We start from the raw sequence: 19,913 nt of genomic DNA on the forward strand, positions 1-19,913 counted from the left end.
TCTGATCTCTTCCGGGTCATGAAATTAGCACAGAAGGCGTGAATGTGAGCTAGCAGGCCGAAAACTTTCACTGAAAACACGTAAAAGATAAAGAAAGTAAAAAGAAGCTCTGTTAGCACGTTTAGACGTTTTAATACGGAACGTTCCGGTGTGTTGTTCTGTTACCATATGACACAGGTGAGTTTTTATTTGGAATGTCGTTTGCTGGGTAGTGGCTAACAGATGGCTATGCTAACTAGCAGCAGTAGTACCTCATGGAAACCAAAAAGCTGCTAAGCTAACGGGCACTAAAGTAAAGTAAATAATTAATACACTGTTTGCATCTAGTACTCTCTTGTTATTGTATTAAAAGTGTTAACCGTCACTAGCTCCTGTTATAACAATGCTTTGGTTTCACTTATGTTGCTGGGTTTTTCTTTTTTAGAGTTTACCTTCATTGCATCATCATCACCCCTAAAATCTGAAATAAACGCAATTCAGCACTCTCATTTCTTTAAATATCACTTTTTCCATGCACTTATTATAATAAATTATTAGGACATCTAAATATGCATGGGACATCTAACACAAAAATGAAGACATATTTTCCCTTAGTAGAAAATTGTTCAAAATCAGACACTTTGGATACTATCGATTATATTGTTAACATCCAGAAGTGTGTTGGGGTGTTATTTTGTTCCCTTTTTTTTTCTGGAGCCTGACTGATGATGGGTTTCAGAGGGCTGATGCTAACATAAGCCAGTTTTGAGTTTAATCACCACAGGGGCTGCTGGATAAGTTCAAAGGTCACGTCACATAAATTGTGTATTCCCGGGATCACAAAAACAAATAATAATAAATAAATAAAACCCCAAACAAGGTCATCATCTTTATCAATTCAATCAATCAAATTTTTTTTTTTTATATATAGCGGCAAATCACAACAAACAGTTGCCCCAAGGTGCTTTATATTGTAAGGCAAGGCCATAGAATAATTATGTAAAACCCCAACGGTCAAAACAACCCCCTGTGAGCAAGCACTTGGCTACAGTGGGAAGGAAAAACTCCCTTTTAACAGGAAGAAACCTCCAGCAGAACCAGGCTCAGGGAGGGGCAGTCTTCTGCTGGGACTGGTTGGGGCTGAGGGAGAGAACCAGGAAAAAGACATGCTGTGGAGGGGAGCAGAGATCGATCACTAATGATTAAATGCAGAGTGGTGCATACAGAGCAAAAAGAGAAAGAAACAGTGCATCATGGGAACCCCCCAGCAGTCTACGTCTATAGCAGCATAACTAAGGGATGGTTCAGGGTCACCTGATCCAGCCCTAACTATAAGCTTTAGCAAAAAGGAAAGTTTTAAGCCTAATCTTAAAAGTAGAGAGGGTGTCTGTCTCCCTGATCTGAATTGGGAGCTGGTTCCACAGGAGAGGAGCCTGAAAGCTGAAGGCTCTGCCTCCCATTCTACTCTTACAAATCCTAGGAACTACAAGTAAGCCTGCAGTCTGAGAGCGAAGCGCTCTATTGGGGTGATATGGTACTACGAGGTCCCTAAGATAAGATGGGACCTGATTATTCAAAACCTTATAAGTAAGAAGAAGAATTTTAAATTCTATTCTAGAATTAACAGGAAGCCAATGAAGAGAGGCCAATATGGGTGAGATATGCTCTCTCCTTCTAGTCCCCGCTAGTACTCTAGCTGCAGCATTTTGAATTAACTGAAGGCTTTTTAGGGAACTTTTAGGACAACCTGATAATAATGAATTACAATAGTCCAGCCTAGAGGAAATAAATGCATGAATTAGTTTTTCAGCATCACTCTGAGACAAGACCTTTCTAATTTTAGAGATATTGCGTAAATGCAAAAAAGCAGTCCTACATATTTGTTTAATATGCGCTTTGAATGACATATCCTGATCAAAATGACTCCAAGATTTCTCACAGTATTACTAGAGGTCAGGGTAATGCCATCCAGAGTAAGGATCTGGTTAGACACCATGTTTCTAAGATTTGTGGGGCCAAGTACAATAACTTCAGTTTTATCTGAGTTTAAAAGCAGGAAATTAGAGGTCATCCATGTCTTTATGTCTGTAAGACAATCCTGCAGTTTAGCTAATTGGTGTGTGTCCTCTGGCTTCATGGATAGATAAAGCTGGGTATCATCTGCGTAACAATGAAAATTTATGCAATACCGTCTAATAATACTGCCTAAGGGAAGCATGTATAAAGTGAATAAAATTGGTCCTAGCACAGAACCTTGTGGAACTCCATAATTAAATTTAGTCTGTGAAGAAGATTCCCCATTTACATGAACAAATTGTAATCTATTAGACAAATATGATTCAAACCACTGCAGCACAATGCCTTTAATACCTATGGCATGCTCTAATCTCTGTAATAAAATTTTATGGTCAACAGTATCAAAAGCAGCACTGAGGTCTAACAGAACAAGCACAGAGATGAGTCCACTGTCCGAGGCCATAAGAAGATCATTTGCAACCTTCACTAATGCTGTTTCTGTACTATGATGAATTCTAAAACCTGACTGAAACTCTTCAAATAGACCATTCCTCTGCAGATGATCAGTTAGCTGTTTTACAACTACCCTTTCAAGAATTTTTGAGAGAAAAGGAAGGTTGGAGATTGGCCTATAATTAGCTAAGATAGCTGGGTCAAGTGATGGCTTTTTAAGTAATGGTTTAATTACTGCCACCTTAAAGGCCTGTGGTACATAGCCAACTAACAAAGATAGATTGATCATATTTAAGATTGAAGCATTAAATAATGGTAGGGCTTCCTTGAGCAGCCTGGTAGGAATGGGGTCTAATAAACATGTTGATGGTTTGGATGAAGTAACTAATGAAAATAACTCAGACAGGACAATCGGAGAGAAAGAGTCTAACCAAATACCGGCATCACTGAAAGCAGCCAAAGATAAAGATCAAAACAGTAAACCACAGTATTAATAAGCAACATGACTGGTGACCACACAGGACGGCTTATATTTACCAGCTGCCGTGAGAATGCTGTGGGATCCCCCAAGAAAAGTTAGAGGACTTGGCCCAGCATAGGGAAGTGTGGAGTGAGCTGCTTGGTCTACTGCTACCGTAACCTGGATAAGTGGTAGAATCGCCCAGTGTATGTCACGTTGCCTTCACTTGGATTGGCAGCCACTGTGTCACTTTGCTCAGCATTTGCCCAAATAGACTTGTCTGTTTTGGCCCCACCTCACAGCTACCTCTTCTGCCACACTAATCCAGTTCCTAATCTGGATTTTGGATCAAGTTTCACTTTATGTAGGCTTTGAAGGATTATGTCCCCATTCCCATTCCTACCAGGCTGCTCAAGGAAGCCCTACCATTATTTAATGCTTCGATCTTAAATATGATCAATCTATCTTTGTTAGTTGGCTATGTACCACAGGCTTTTAAGGTGGCAGTAATTAAACCATTACTTAAAAAGCCATCACTTGACCCAGCTATCTTAGCTAATTATAGGCCAATCTCCAACCTTCCTTTTCTCTCAAAAATTCTTGAAAGGGTAGTTGTAAAACAGCTAACTGATCATCTGCAGAGGAATGGTCTATTTGAAGAGTTTCAGTCAGGTTTTAGAATTCATCATAGTACAGAAACAGCATTAGTGAAGGTTACAAATGATCTTCTTATGGCCTCGGACAGTGGACTCATCTCTGTGCTTGTTCTGTTAGACCTCAGTGCTGCTTTTGATACTGTTGACCATAAAATTTTATTACAGAGATTAGAGCATGCCATAGGTATTAAAGGCATTGTGCTGCAGTGGTTTGAATCATATTTGTCTAATAGATTACAATTTGTTCATGTAAATGGGGAATCTTCTTCACAGACTAAATTTAATTATGGAGTTCCACAAGGTTCTGTGCTAGGACCAATTTTATTCACTTTATACATGCTTCCCTTAGGCAGTATTATTAGACGGTATTGCTTAAATTTTCATTGTTACGCAGATGATACCCAGCTTTATCTATCCATGAAGCCAGAGGACACACACCAATTAGCTAAACTGCAGGATTGTCTTACAGACATAAAGACATGGATGACCTCTAATTTCCTGCTTTTAAACTCAGATAAAACTGAAGTTATTGTACTTGGCCCCACAAATCTTAGAAACATGGTGTCTAACCAGATCCTTACTCTGGATGGCATTACCCTGACCTCTAGTAATACTGTGAGAAATCTTGAAGTCATTTTTGATCAGGATATGTCATTCAAAGCGCATATTAAACAAATATGTAGGACTGCTTTTTTGCATTTACACAATATCTCTAAAATCAGAAAGGTCTTGTCTCAGAGTGATGCTGAAAAACTAATTCATGCATTTATTTCCTCTAGGCTGGACTATTGTAATTCATTATTATCAGGTTGTCCTAAAAGTTCCCTAAAAAGCCTTCAGTTAATTCAAAATGCTGCAGCTAGAGTACTAACGGGGACTAGAAGGAGAGAGCATATCTCACCCATATTGGCCTCTCTTCATTGGCTTCCTGTTAATTCTAGAATAGAATTTAAAATTCTTATTCTTACTTATAAGGTTTTGAATAATCAGGTCCCATCTTATCTTAGGGACCTCGTAGTACCATATCACCCCAATAGAGCGCTTCGCTCTCAGACTGCAGGCTTACTTGTAGTTCCTAGGGTTTGTAAGAGTAGAATGGGAGGCAGAGCCTTCAGCTTTCAGGCTCCTCTCCTGTGGAACCAGCTCCCAATTCAGATCAGGGAGACAGACACCCTCTCTACTTTTAAGATTAGGCTTAAAACTTTCCTTTTTGCTAAAGCTTATAGTTAGGGCTGGATCAGGTGACCCTGAACCATCCCTTAGTTATGCTGCTATAGACGTAGACTGCTGGGGGGTTCCCATGATGCACTGTTTCTTTCTCTTTTTGCTCTGTATGCACCACTCTGCATTTAATCATTAGTGATCGATCTCTGCTCCCCTCCACAGCATGTCTTTTTCCTGGTTCTCTCCCTCAGCCCCAACCAGTCCCAGCAGAAGACTGCCCCTCCCTGAGCCTGGTTCTGCTGGAGGTTTCTTCCTGTTAAAAGGGAGTTTTTCCTTCCCACTGTAGCCAAGTACTTGCTCACAGGGGGTCGTTTTGACCGTTGGGGTTTTACATAATTATTGTATGGCCTTGCCTTCCAATATAAAGCGCCTTGGGGCAACTGTTTGTTGTGGTTTGGCGCTATATAAAAAAATTGATTGATTGATTGATGTCAAAACTACTTCACATATTCTCACCACAGATGTTGCTGTTAAAACACCCACTCTGATTTAAAAAGAATGTCAGCTGGTTGCTTTGTCTTTCCCGTATCGATGTGGATACGGGAGGGCATCCGGCATAAAACTTGTGCCAAATACCAATGCGCTGTATCCGCTGTGGCGAACACCCCCCCCCCCCAAAAAAAAAAAAAACAGGAGCAGCCGAATGGACAACAACAACTAATATGGTCATAAAAGGCTCATATTGACTCATATTATTGGCCAACCAAAATATATGCGCAGGTTCTGTTTTTTTTAAAGATTCATTTGATTTTTAGAGTTTTATGGGTTATTTACATTCACAGATTGAGATTGCAGAAGGTATTTCCACATACAGCAATGCATTTTAGAGGGTGAAAAGTGAGTGTTGGTACATGTCTACATGCAGTTGCAGATATTTCAGAAACCTTGTGGTGTTTTTTTTTGGGGGGGGGGGGGGGGGCATTGCCACTCCTCTGGCTCTGTGCCTAAACACTCTATGAGCAGCAGAACAACAGACATGAAGAGAAAACTGGTGCGCTGGCTGTTTTTGTGCTATGAAACAGTGAGAGTGCCACACACTGTTTAAGATCTGTGTGAATTAAATATGGTTATTGTGTGTTTAAAACGTACACTCTGCTCCAGCAGTAGCACAGACTGGTTGGTCGCGGGTATCAAACAAAGGGAGCAGAACCGCAGACTTTGTTTTAGTGAATCAGGCTTTATTTATCCCATACTGTCCAATCAAAAACACCTTTATTCTGATTAGATTCAATGAGAACAGGGCATCCTGAGTTTACTTATAAGTTCAGTTCTGATCTGTGTTTCAACAGGGTGCACGATGGATGTAGCTGTGTGTATTTTTGGGGAAATCAATGTAGAAAAGATCAAGAGTCCCTGAACCCTTAATTCCTACAGTACCCGTGCTTATCAAAGTTATTTTATGCTCAAGTGGCTTTTGTTCACACCAGCAGCTGCTCAGTAAGAAGGAAACGTGGATGTTTTATACCTGTTAAAATTCATCTCGATACAGGTAGAAAGTATGTTTTTACAAGTAAAGTAGTTTGAATATTTCAGCAGTTTGAACTGAAAATTAGTTTGTTGCTGCGGTGTAGATTTGTAACCAAAACCAAATTATACCTGGCCGTAAAGAGGTGTGGCCAAACCAGCTGTATTTATTGTTTGGAATACAAAGAAAAACCCACAAATAACCAGGTGAAATACAGGACTTTCTGAAAAAAGAGAGTATATACACACACACAAAGTAAATGGGTTGTTTTATAAACGTAATCTTAAAGAAAACCCCTCTGTTTCTGTGCTTGCAGCAATGCCGGGGCTCAGTTGTCGCTTTTACCAGCACCGGTTCCCGGAGGTGGAAGATGTTGTGATGGTGAACGTGAGGTCCATCGCTGAGATGGGAGCCTACGTCAGCCTTTTGGAGTACAACAACATTGAGGGCATGATCCTCCTGAGCGAGCTGTCACGCCGACGTATCCGCTCCATCAACAAGCTCATCCGCATCGGCCGCAATGAGTGTGTGGTGGTGATCCGAGTAGACAAAGAGAAAGGTGTGTGTATCAAGATGGCTCAAACAAAATACAGTGCAAAAACTTTTACTTGAAAATAAGCAACATTATTGTGACAGTAGTTTGTTGAAGATCACATGAAAAAAGATAATTGGTTTGTGGTATGAATGGGAGAAAAGTACACATTGTGCTGTTTTAACCATCATGAACAAACTGCTGTGACAGTGAAATCATTTCTCAGAACATTGTTTAAAGAAAAAAACTTTTTGCAACTTGTTGTCTCTTCAGGATACATCGATTTATCAAAAAGAAGAGTTTCTCCTGAAGAGGCCATCAAGTGTGAAGACAAATTTACCAAATCTAAAACTGTAAGTCAAACTGTGCCTGATAGTCTGGCCTTTCTGGATGTGATTTTGGGTCGCCTGTAGGTCGTTGAACAAAGTTTGGCTTGTGTGTCCCAGGTTGCAAATGTTGGGTTTTTGGGGAGAAGTGGTGGTAATAATTCAGAAGTCATGTAAAGTCCAGGAGTGCAATGTTTGACCTGTGTGACCTTCTGTGGAGTCACCTTAAATGTGGGAAGGTTGTGCACTTTGGTCAAGAGTCATATTTAATAACATAATAAACAGGCGCCACTGTGAGGAGGCGACACCAAAACCATGATTTAGTGCCCTTCAGGTGACCCAAAGTCACTTTGACCCGTCTGCTCAATGTCACAGAACATGAAGGTTGATCCTCTGCTGTGAAGACGTGTGATTGTTGTTTGCAGGTGTACAGCATCCTGCGGCACGTGGCGGAGGTGCTGGATTATAGTAAAGACGAGCAGTTAGAGAGCCTGTACCAGCGCACCGCCTGGGTCTTTGATGAGAAGTACAAGCGGCCCGGATACGGAGCTTATGACGTCTTCAAGCAGGCTGTGTCGTAAGTGTTTGTTTTACAGTGTGACGTCTGCTGGGACCTTTTAACCTCCTCGTGCTTCACCTTTAAACTGCGCATTTGTTTTTCTGTATTCTTCAGAGACCCCTCCATCTTGGACGGGCTGGACCTGACAGAAGAGGAGAGGAACGTTCTGATTGACAACATCAATAGACGACTCACTCCACAGGCCGTCAAAATCAGGGCGGGTAGGAGGCCTTCCATAGTGCACGGAAACGTGCTCTGGTTTCAGTGCTGTCAGTCCGTACTGACTAGACGGACACGGTGTGTCATCACTGCTGCCAATGACCCGTCCTCAGCGAGGACACCTGCATGTTGTAATGCACTGGTGTTCCCAGGTGGTTGCCATCCAGGACCCAAGGTTGTTCTGTAGTGGGGTGAATGTGGCCACTCGTGAGTTTAGATATTTGAAGCTGCTTCCTCTAAAGATGAGCTATTTGAGCTTGTAAACATTGATCGGCCATGAGCTCTGTCAAGCACATCACTTCAGAAATGGATTGACATGAGAGCGGTGTTGATCTGAGATTAGTTCATGTTGTTCATATTTAATGTGATTTATAATACACTTAAACATCACCATAGAAAGTTGGATTCATCCGGATGGACAGGTTCACTACACTCAGAATATGAAGAATGTCTGAGAGTTGATGTGTGACTACGTGATCTCTGCTGCTTGTGTGCAGATATTGAAGTGGCGTGTTACGGCTATGAGGGCATCGACGCGGTGAAGGACGCGCTGAGGGCGGGGCTGAACTGCTCCACGGAGGCTATGCCCATCAAGGTAACGCTTTAGTTTGTAACCTGCTCCTCTGATGGTCTGAAATGCATCAGGTACAGGATGTTGTTTTTGACAGATCAATCTCATCGCTCCTCCACGTTACGTGATGACCACGACCACTCTGGAGCGTACAGAAGGTCTGTCCGTGCTCAACCAGGCCATGGCTGCCATTAAGGAGAAGATAGAGGAGAAGAGGGGCGTCTTCAACATCCAGATGGAGGTGAGAAAACTGTTCACTCATCATTTGTGTGTTTGCAATATGTATCATTTACATAAACTGTTCAATAAAAATTTGTTCACCAAAAACAGCATCTGGTAACTACAGAGAAGCATGGTCAGTGTACAACAAAGTAACAGTTTAAGAATAATTTAATAAAAAGCAGAATGATATGTGTTCCAATTATAGAGGAATCGCACTTCTCAGCCTCCCTGGGAAAGTCTACGGAGGGGAACGAGAGAAGGGGCTTACAACATTAGTCAAACTTCAGATTCAGGAGGAGGAATGTGGGTTCCATCCTGGTTGTGGAACACTGGACCAGGTCTTTACCCTTGTAAGGATATTAGAGGGGTCTTGAGAGTCTACATGTGTTTTGTGGACTTGGAAAAGGCATTTGACCGGTATCCTGTGGGGGATACCAGATTGGTCTCTATATGACCAAATGGGACTGAGATTTCCTCAAAAATGTTTCCGATGTTTCAGATGTAGATTTGCTGCAAAAACAAAACTCCACTTTCAAAGAAGACCCCCCCCCCATTTCAGATCCTGTGGTATTCATGGTGGGATTTCAAGGTGCAGTCAGGGACTGAAGGGTGTCCACGTTGGTGATCTCAGAGTTGCATCTCTCCTTTTCTCTGCCTGGGGAAGACCTAAGACATGCTGGAGAGATTATATTTCCTTAGGAACGACTTGGGATCTTTCAGAAATTTGCAGGACTTGGCCGAGGATAGGAAAGTGTGGGATGAGCTGCTTGCTTTGTTGCCACTGCGACCTAGACCTGGATAAGCGTTTGAAAATTATTGAATCACATGCATAGGTGATGGTCTGTACTTCTACATAACTGCCCCCTGGTGGCATTTTCATAAATTAGCATACAGTTGTGCTCAAATGTTCCTGGCAGAATTTTAGATTTATTTATTTATTGCATCTTGAAACAGTCACACCACTTTTTTTCAGAGTCCTGTATTTCAGCTGGTTATTTGTGGGTTTTTCTTTGTATTCCGAACAATTTTCCTGTGAAATTTTTTTGTTGGTCTATGCAACCATGGTTTGGTTCCAACAGAATCCTTTATTTTCCACTTCTTCATTAGACTTTGAACACTGCTGATTGGCATTCTCTCTTGGGTATCTTTTTACATCCCTTTCCTGTTTTATACTCAACAAAAATATAAACGCAACACTTTTGGTTTTGCTCCCATTTTGAATGAGATGAACTCAAAGATCTAAAACTTTTTCCACATACACAATATCACCATTTCCCTCAAATATTGTTCACAAACCAGTCTAAATCTGTGATAGTGAGCACTTCTCCTTTGCTGAGATAATCCATCCCACCTCACAGGTGTGCCATACCAAGATGCTGATTAGACACCATGATTAGTGCACAGGTGTGCCTTAGACTGCCCACAATAAAAGGCCACTCTGAAAGGTGCAGTTGTATCATACAGCACAATGCCACAGATGTCGCAAGATTTGAGGGAGCGTGCAATTGGCATGCGGACAGCAGGAATGTCAACCAGAGCCGTTGCTCGTGTATTGAATGTTCATGTCTCTACCATAAGCCGTCTCCAAAGGCGTTTCAGAGAATTTGGCAGTACATCCAACCAGCCTCACAACCGTAGACCACGTGTAACCACACCAGCCCAGGACCTCCACATCCAGCATATTCACCTCCTAGATCGTCTGAGACCAGCCACTCGGACAGCTGCTGAAACAATCGGTTTGCATAACCAAAGAATTTCTGCACAAACTGTCAGAACCGTCTCAGGGAAGCTCATCTGCATGCTAGTCGTCCTCATCGGGGTCTCGACCTGACTCCAGTTCGTCGTCGTAACCGACTTGAGTGGGCAAATGCTCACATTCGCTGGCGTTTGGCATGTGGGAGAGGTGTTCTCTTCATGGATGATGCGAAGGAGATGTGTTGCACTGCATGAGGCAAATGGTGGTCACACCAGATACTGACTGGTATCCCCCCCCAATAAAACAAAACTGCACCTTTCAGAGTGGCCTTTTATTGTGGACAGTCTAAGGCACACCTGTGCACTAATCATGGTGTCTAATCAGCATCTTGGTATGGCACACCTGTGAGGTGGGATGGATTATCTCGGCAAAGGAGAAGTGCTCACTATCGCAGATTTCGACTGGTTTGTGAACTATTTGAGGGAAATGATGATATTGTGTATGTGGAAAAAGTTTTAGATCTTTGAGTTAATCTTATACAAAATGGGAGCAAAACCAAAAGTGTTGCGTTTATATTTTTGTTGAGTAGTTACCTTTTTCGTTGGCAGGTCTTTTGCTTTCCCTATAACTCAGAAACCAGAAACATCAGTGCAGCACTGGATAAAAGATGCAAGGGTCTGTCAGGAGCCCAGAACTTGGCCCGGAGTTTTTATACACACACGCTGATTAGAAGCAAACAGATCACACGGGTGAGGATGGTTACCTTTTTGTGGCCATTCAAACCTGTTTGTGTCAACTTGTGTGCATGTTGTCAGGCCAAAATCACCAGGATATGGCTTCAACTTAGTTTTTTTAACAAAATTTTGATCAGGGTCATTTGGACCCTGTTGTCATCACAATAAATGGCTTCATACAACCACTAACCATGAGTGGGGGGGGGAAAAAAGGTTTTTGTGTTTTTCATATTCTATGAAAAATGGCCCCAAAAAAAAATCTGAAATTCTGCCAGGGTATGTAAACTTTTGAGTACAACTGTAAATAAAGGGTGAATACCAAAGTATCCAGTGCTTCCAGGTAGCAGAGCCACAGAGTGAAATCCTGCAGGTAGTGTACACAATCAATGTATTCCAGAGGATTTTAAAAAAAGAACATGCCTGTTTTCTTGGTGAGGGCCAGCGTGAAGTTTTTCCACGTACATACAAGGTAAACAGGACTGTCTCAAGATAAGGTGATCTGCTGGAGTAGTTGCATATGTAACTGGCTGCAATTTTAATCTAAATCTACTGAACAATTCGCAACCACATTTCTGTTTTTGCCAGAACCTCGTGGTTTTTTTTGTTTTGTTTTTACCTCCACCAACAGACAAAAGTTATGTTCCTTCTGGTCGCAAGAGGGCAGTGCTTAGCACCTGCCATTATCTCACGAGTGCAGAGGTTGAGATCTTATACCAACATAGCCACGTGACCTGGGTGACGTTGGCAACAATATATGACTGTCACCCAGCATTCTGTTTTTTCTACACCTCTCGCATAGAGCAGCAGGTCGGAATATTCTAAATTTTCGGATTGCTGGTCTCCCAACCATTTTGGTCACCTTGCAGCCTCCGCTTCCTTTTTTTTTTTTAAATCAACCACTCAGTGAGTAGACTTACTACAAATAAATGGTGGCTAAACATGTTGCTATTTGTGCTAGTCCACAGACTGCTGGCATATTTTTTAAATTAAACTGCATGTTACAAGTGTTTCCTGCTGTTTATACAGCAGCTGTATTGGTCATCTCTGGAACTCCCTCTGTCTTGCCGCACTCACTCTCTCCAGGATGCTGGCACTGACAGTGAAACAGCCTGAGGCTTTCACTTGCATGCCACGAGAGCTTGGCAGGTTAATGTACATTTTAACCATTGCCTGACACCAAGTGTGGTTGGCCCAGTCCTCACTTTCTTAGGCTTGCAGGGGATCACGACACATCCTGTTTGTCATCCAAGGCAAGGTTTATGGGCTTGCAGTCTGTTTGGAGCGTGCTGTCCAGGACGCTCCAAATGAGTCCCGCCAGCAATTAACCAAATTACAACGAACTCCCAGGCACCAATCTGAGCACACAGGTGGCTTCTGCCCTTCCATCTTTTCATGTAAACAGACATGCTTCCTAGGGTCAGGCTCATCAGCCCTCCCAGCAGCCCATCTCACAGAAATGACTGGCAGGACTGACAGCGGAGTGAGACCTGCCAGAGTGAGACTCACTCTTTGATGTGCCATTTTTCAAAAGTGCTCTCCAGTTGCTGGCTCCAAGGGTTGCACGTTTGCCGTCCTGGGATCTTCCATTGGTCCTAGAGGGCTTTTGTTCCCCACCGTTTGAGCCACTGAGAGGCGGTGACATCAGATGGTTGTCTCTCTGACTGCATTCCTCCTTGCAATTTCATCTGTAAAGGTGTGTTGGTGAGCTCCATGCCTTGTCAGTCACTGAGAACTGTGTGCAGTGGAATTCTGATGCCTCACTGTGTGTCCTCACCGGTCCTTTCTACTTGGGGTTGCATATCGAACCAGTTCTTTCCGGGTATCATTAAGAAACTATTCGATCCACTGATATCAATAGTTTTTGCTTCACGATTCCCTTATCGGTCCTGCAGAGCGGCCGTTGTTTTTGAGGGTGTTTGTCGGGAAAATGATCATTTCTCTACTTTGATTGCAGGCCCTGCAGTAGCTCTGTCATCAAGCACTTCTGTAGCGTGACTCCACTTTGAATCATGAACCAATGAAGCAGTGCTTCGATTTGCTGGCTTGTTGGTTCTTTAATTCGCTGCTTTTCATAAGCAGCAAGTCCGCTTCTTAACCCCTCGCAAAGCTATTAAAATGTTTTTGTGTAAAATGTAACTTTTGTGTGTATTAAATTCATAGACTCAATAAAATGTTATTGACATAGAAAACCTGTAAAGCTTACTAGTACACAGAAAATTCACAAGAGATAGCGATAAGGGAATCAATAAGGGATAATGGTATAGATACGAGGTCTATTAGATAAGAAACCGACACTTTTTTTTTTAAACTATATGGATTTGAATGACGTGCGATTACACCAATCATGCTTGAACCCTCGTGCGCATGCGTGAGTTTTGTCACGCGTGTCGGTGACGTCATTTCCCTGTGGGCAGGCCTTGAGTGACGTGGTCCCGCCCTCTCGGCTGAATTTCTTTGTTTCACACGCTGCTCGAAACGGCACGTTGCTTTATCAAAAATTTTTTTGGACCTATGAGGAATATCCGAATGGACGCTATTCGAGAAATTAAGCTGGTTTTCGGTGAAAAGTTTAACGGCTGATGAGAGATTATGGGGTGTTTCTGTCGGTGTAAGGACTTCCCACGGAGCGGGACGTCGCGCAGCGCTTCCAGGCACCGTCGTCGGCCTGTTTCGACCTGAAAACATCCTAATTTAAGGCTTAATTCACACAGGACGTCGTGAGAGAACAGAGAAGATTCAGAAGAGGCCGGCATGAGGACTTTATGCGGACATTCCACTGTTTGACATTTTTTAATGAAAGACGTGTGCGCAAATTTGCAGAGTCGTTTCCGTGACGACTCGGCAAATCTGTGTGCACTGCGACAGGAAAAACACCTCTGTGTTGAAAACCATTTGTAAAATTCAGGCGGCTTTTGATGGCTTTCAACAAGTGAGTAATTGTTTAACAGCTTGGGCATGTTCCAACGGGTCCGGCCCGACATTCGACTCTGCCCGCACGTTCTTTCATTACAAAATGTCTGTTAATGGAATGTCCGAATAAACTCCTCATGCCGACTTCTTCTGAAAGTTCTCTGACAACTTCGTGGGTCAACAGAGCCTGAAATGTGGAAGTTTTCAACTTGAAACAGCGAGACGCTGCCGCCTCGAAGCGCAGATCGCCGTCAGGCACCGTGGGCCGTCCTTAAAGCGACACTACCAGACCAAAATCTCTCATCAGCCGTTAAAATTTTTACCGAAAACCAGCTGAATTTATCGAATGGTGTCCACTCAGTTGTGCCTTACAGTTTTGAAAAAATTTTGATCAAACAAAGCAGCAGTCTCTGAGCCATTCCTAAACAATGAAAAAAAAAATCGACAAGAGGGTGGGCCACTCCTCACTCAAAGACTGCCCACAGGCGAATGACGTAACTGACAGGCGTGAAAAAACTCTTGCATGCCCACGAGGGTTCAAGCATGTCTGTAATAATCCATATGGTTTTTGGAGGAAAAAAAAAAGTTGGATACTTTTCTAATAGACCTCGTATTGATTTAAAATCTTATCAATACCCATCCCTATTTCTTCCACAGTGAGGTTTGGCTTTTCATGTTAGCCAGCCGGTTACCCTGCCTGTCTTTGCCCTACAATCTAGTGCAGAGACTTATTCTAGTTTGTGTCCTTTTACTGCTCTTAGATGTTACATTGAATTGAAAGCCAAGTATTTTAGCTTATGAAAAGCCACTTCTAACAGGACTTTGACTGTGAAAAATTTTTCCATGGTAAAAAGAAAAAAACTGAATTGGAAACTAGTGTTGGAGGTTTGCACGTTAATGTTTGTGGAAGTGATCACATTCAATTTTAATATGCACAACTCTGTCCCTTAGCCAAAGGTGGTGACAGACACTGATGAGACAGAGCTTGCACGGCAGCTGGAGCGCTTGGAGCGCGAGAACGCTGAGGTGGATGGAGACGACGATGTGGAGGAGATGGAAGCTAAAGCTGAAGACTGAAGTTGGTCCACAGGGAGGGCTGGTGGGGGAAAGTGTTCCAATCATGGACAGACCTGACCAATCAGTCCAGAAGGTGTCACCTTTCAACATTTTTTGGGGGGGGGGGGGGGCAGTTTGGCAAATGGTGACCAGGTTTGCTTCTGTGAAAGTGGCAACACGACCAGAGTTAAATTACGTCTATAGTTTGTATTTTTGAGTAAACGATCTGAACCGTCTCAGCGCAGTGGCCCTCTTACTTCGTTAGAATCCACAGAATACCTGTTAGTCTGCTCACAGATTAACAGGTAAATGTGAGCTTGTTTACTGCTTTTTTTCTTTTTTACATAACCCATCTTCTGCTCACGCTGCAACAGTAAAAACCTGGAAGTTTTAATCTATCAGCTGCTTTAAAGGTGAAGAACGTCTTTACAATTTCAGAACTGAACTCTTAAGTATGTTGTGAAGAACTCAGGTGGCACAAACCTATTAAAAAAAGTTTTTAATTCAAATGTTCATTACAAAAAGAGGTTTCACAACTGCATGCTGTCTCCTATTAGCATGTTTTTTGTACAGCGGTTTTGTTGTGTGCTGCAGTGATGTCACCACGTGATGGACGACTCCGGACGAGAACATGCCAACACATTGAACAGGAATGTGTCGAGGAAAAACACGGCAAACCTGTTAAAATAATGTCCAAAAACTCAAATAAATAAAACCTGCAAAAATATCACATCCTTGGTTGTGTTTGTACCACATTCAGCAAATGTTCCTAAAACTTAACCTTTTGTTACATGGAGCAAAAAGTGACCTGGTGGAAAATGTCCAGAACACAGCGCTTGCAGAAAGTGATCATAAGAGGTTTGTCCTTTTTTCTTAAGAAAATCGTGATTTACACAAAAGAAATAACAACCTGCAACCAGGATGTGACTAAAACCTGAGTGTGGTTTTGGAGGAGACAATGAACTGAAGAATTGGTGCAGTTGGGACTATAAGACATGTTCCAGTCTGATGAGGAGACCTCGGAGTATGTGATCTGATATCGGGGGGAGGGGAGGGTGTTAGTGAGTGGATTATTTCACCAGACCAATTTTCTTGGCTTCAGTCTCATAAATGAGCAGTCTCCACATCTTCACAATGAAAACTTCAGCTTCTTCATCCAGAACCTATAGAAGACAGTCACATTCACAAACTGCACTATGAATATTTCGTCATTTCACTATCGGGAGGGAACGACACTCACCATGGCAACATCATCCAAAATGCTCTGTGGTGAACTGTGAGCCATCACCTGAACAAAAACATCAGCAGCATTAAATTTGTCACTTCCTGTTTCTCACACTAACCTGAGGTCATGTGATCAGTACCTTGGAGCAAACAAAATCCACTAAGGTGGCCTCTTCCTCTCCGATGTACTCGATGATCTTTTTATTGATCCAGGGTCGGACGCGTCGTTCCATTAACGTCTAACAGGACAGAAGCAGACGTGTTAACGAGTGCAGTGAGACGTGGGTGGGTGGGTGGGGGTTCTACTCACCGTGTCTACCATGGACCAGTCTAGCGGGTACGAGAACAGCTCCGGCTTGGCTGTGGGAATCTTCTCGATCAGGCTCTTGATGTGTTTGCGTTTCTCCTCGGCGTTGGCTCCCTTTATGCCGGTGAGACCAGCCCCGTCCACTCCCAGGCTTTTCTCGTCGTCATAGTCCAGGGGCACCAGCTTCCGTTTGCGGGGCTGCTCGTCCGCTTCCTCCTCCTCAAACTTGTTGAAGACGCTGTCCACTGCCAGCTTCTTCCGCTTCCCTGTGATGGGCTGGCTGGGACTCCCTGTGGCACCTGGTGAGGAGGAAAAGCAGCGTCAAGAAAAATAAAAAAAAAAATAAAATAATCCAGCCACCGCTAAAAGAGAAAACTGACATTCAATTAATGAAATACACTGGAACCTTATGAAAACACGGTTCTCCAACTCACCGAGTTTGAGGCTCAGGCCGATCTTCGGTCTGTGTTCATCTTGCGGCAGAGCGTCTGGCGGCGAGTTCTCATGGGGGATGATGATGCCACATGGTGACTCCTCTCCAGGTGTGGTGGGGGAGACGTTACCACTGGCAGACGACACAGAGGGCGCCGCTGTAATCGGCCGCATCGTAGGCTTCAGGCACGGCTTAACCTCAGCGTTTCCTTCATCATTTTCGTAATCTTCTTCGCCCTCCTCTACTTCATCCTCTGAGGGGGCGGGGCGTGGACGTGGACGTGACTCGACTCTGTCCTGGTCCCCACGGCGATCTCGATGGTCCCGATGGTCTCTGCGGTCTCGTGAACTCCTGTGGCGTTCTCGCTCCTCCTCAGGCTCCGGCTCCTGGATGATGGGAGGTTGCCTCAGACGCTCCTCCTCTTCCTCCTCCATCTGGTCCAATCAGAAGCAGAGAAGCACAAGACTGATGCCTGATTATATGAATCACAGAAACCGTCAGATGATGAAATCTGAAACAGCAGCGACTGAGATGACGAAATGACCTTCAGACAGGGAACAGTGCGCACGCACACACACACACACACACACACATTAAAAAAAAAACCAATCCTACCCTGCGTAGCTCTGCGTCAGGATCTGGGTGTCCCTCGTCTAACAGCCTCTGTCTGATCTCCTCCAGCTCCTCCTTTTCTCTCTTCCTGTCACGCTCGTCCACCTCCATCTCCTTCTCCCTATCTCTGAGACGCTTCTGCAGTGCACTGCCCCTAGGGGTCAAAAGAATTACAGCAGCCTTCAGAACAAAAGCCGGACTGCTGATCCAGCCTCTATGGATTAGTCTCTCTGTGACGACATCTCCGGTGTGGCACAGAATTCACATTCGGACGCTGGAGGACGTTGGACAATGCAGCAGCACCATGAATCAGTTACTCACCTGTAGAACTTTGGGTCGTCTCTGTCGTCATCATAGTCTTCAAGAAACTCTTTTAGCCGCTTGCCCTCTTTTATCTGAAGGACCACAAACATTCATGTTTTAATTTCATCCCAGACAAATATTTATTCCTTTTAAAATGTTAGTCATTTACTGAATTTTTTTCTCCACCACACAAATATACTGTAAATATGGGAGAACTGCAAATTGTTAAATTCGTTTTACTCTGTCAAAAAAATGGGAAAAAAGTCTGGTTCCAGCAGGACATGAAGATAGTTTGGAGAGATGAGTTTTTAAACCAGATTGTTGAATAAGATCTTGGACAGTGAGGCTGTCCGAGTGTGGTGGTTCTGATTTTTAAAAACAAAGGTGACGTGCTGAGTTGCAGTAACTACTCTCAAATAGGTTTGAAGACTGACAAATGAACTCCAAATGTATAAAACCTGTGAGTGATCAGAGTTCTCACCATTTCCCGTCGGCGTTCATCTTCCCTCTCAGCCTCCTTCGTGTAATCTCGTGCCTTCTTCCTCTCTCTCATCTCCCAGTTTTTTAGACGCTGGCATTGGAACAGAGTCAAATTAGTCACAGACAAATAATGCAAACGGGTCTCAAAGCGGTTCCCAAAAACCTGCAGCCTCTCGGCTGTTACAGAAACAGTCAGAGCAACTGATGTTCCCACAGTAAACAACAAATCAAATCAATTTTATTTATATAGTGCCAAATCACAACAACAGTTGCCCCAAGGCGCTTTATATTGTAAGGCAAAAGCCATACAATAATTACAGAAAAACCCCAACGGTCAAAACGACCCCTTATGAGTAAGCACTTGGCGACAGTGGGAAGGAAAAACTCCCTTTTAACAGGAAGAAACCTCCAGCAGAACCAGGCTCAGGGAGGGGCAGTCTTCTGCTGGGACTGGTTGGGGCTGAGGGGAGAGAATCAGGAAAAAGACATGCTGTGAAAGACAGCAGAGATCAATCACTAATGATTAAATGCAGAGTGGTGCATACAGGAACAACAAGAACATGAACAGTGCAGGACTGGGTTTCCATGGCAACAATCAATCTTCAGAGTTTTTTTTTTTTTTTTTACTTGTAACTGCATGTGGAATCTGTTTACAATTTACTAAGTTACAGAATTCAGTGGCCCTTGGAGGGGTGTGGGGGGCCTCCCCACAAAATTTTGAAATACTACATGCAGACTACAGTTTGCATGGAAACAAAGTAAATGTCCACAAAATCCACAATCCAGATCAGATCCTGATCAAACTTTGTCAGGCGACAGTGAGTGCCAGACTGCACCTCACTTTCAAATATGAGAGTGACTGGGGCATGTTTGATTAAGATATAATGTAAAATGCACATTAAATGTTTCTTTGTCCTGCAGCATTTCAATGTTACATTTATGCTGTCCCTCTGATGTGTTCATTCCTTATTGTGTCCATCCTTGTCACGCTCAAAGAAAACTGAAGCATCGTCAGCTCTGGCACCTGTTGTGTTGTTTGTGCCACCTCTAAGCCATACAACATAGCTGGTTTCACCCACAGTCCTGCAAACTTTCTCTTTCATTCTGGCAAATACGCTGTCACAAATCACTCTTCTCCACCCTGCCTGCACTCTCTTCTTCACCTCTATTATGTTGCACAGTTGACTCCAAGTATTTAAACTCATCTACCTTTGCTAGCTCTACTCCATGAAACCTCAGTATTGAAACATCTCTGGAGAGATTGGAAAATGTCTGTGCACCAACACTCCCCATCCAACCTGATGGAGCTGGAGAGGTGCTACAAAGAGGAATGGACAAACCTGCCCATAGATAGGTGCACAAAGCTTGTGGCATCATATTCAAGAAGACTTGAGGCTGTAATTGCTGCCAAAGGTGCATCAACAAAATACTCAGCAAAGGCTGAGTATGTACGTAAGTATGAGATACTTATGTACT

General features: G+C 43.3%; 2 protein-coding genes across 3 annotated transcripts in view; one reads left to right on the forward strand and one right to left on the reverse strand.

Moving 5' to 3' along the window:
* eif2s1b (eukaryotic translation initiation factor 2, subunit 1 alpha b) lies at positions 1-15,758 on the forward strand. Its single transcript, XM_034162137.1, has 8 exons — positions 1-177; positions 6,570-6,812; positions 7,059-7,138; positions 7,537-7,688; positions 7,785-7,891; positions 8,387-8,484; positions 8,558-8,701; positions 14,974-15,758. Exons 2-8 carry the CDS (start codon positions 6,572-6,574, stop codon positions 15,097-15,099), a joined length of 948 nt encoding a protein of 315 aa, XP_034018028.1. The 5' UTR covers positions 1-177; positions 6,570-6,571; the 3' UTR covers positions 15,100-15,758.
* Positions 15,561-19,913, reverse strand: part of rbm25b (RNA binding motif protein 25b) — a 13,928-nt gene continuing 9,575 nt past the window's right edge. For both annotated transcript variants that reach the window (XM_034162135.1, XM_034162134.1), the window contains exons 10-17: positions 18,439-18,528; positions 17,976-18,049; positions 17,658-17,808; positions 17,044-17,476; positions 16,613-16,908; positions 16,443-16,541; positions 16,319-16,366; positions 15,561-16,241 (exon numbers count right to left, since the gene is read on the reverse strand). In XM_034162135.1, coding sequence (XP_034018026.1) covers positions 16,149-16,241; positions 16,319-16,366; positions 16,443-16,541; positions 16,613-16,908; positions 17,044-17,476; positions 17,658-17,808; positions 17,976-18,049; positions 18,439-18,528 — 1,284 coding nt within the window. In that variant the 3' untranslated portion in view covers positions 15,561-16,148. The remainder of the gene's footprint in view (positions 16,242-16,318; positions 16,367-16,442; positions 16,542-16,612; positions 16,909-17,043; positions 17,477-17,657; positions 17,809-17,975; positions 18,050-18,438; positions 18,529-19,913) is intronic.

This window comes from Thalassophryne amazonica, chromosome 21, assembly GCF_902500255.1.
Source record: "Thalassophryne amazonica chromosome 21, fThaAma1.1, whole genome shotgun sequence".
NCBI lineage: Eukaryota > Metazoa > Chordata > Actinopteri > Batrachoidiformes > Batrachoididae > Thalassophryne > Thalassophryne amazonica.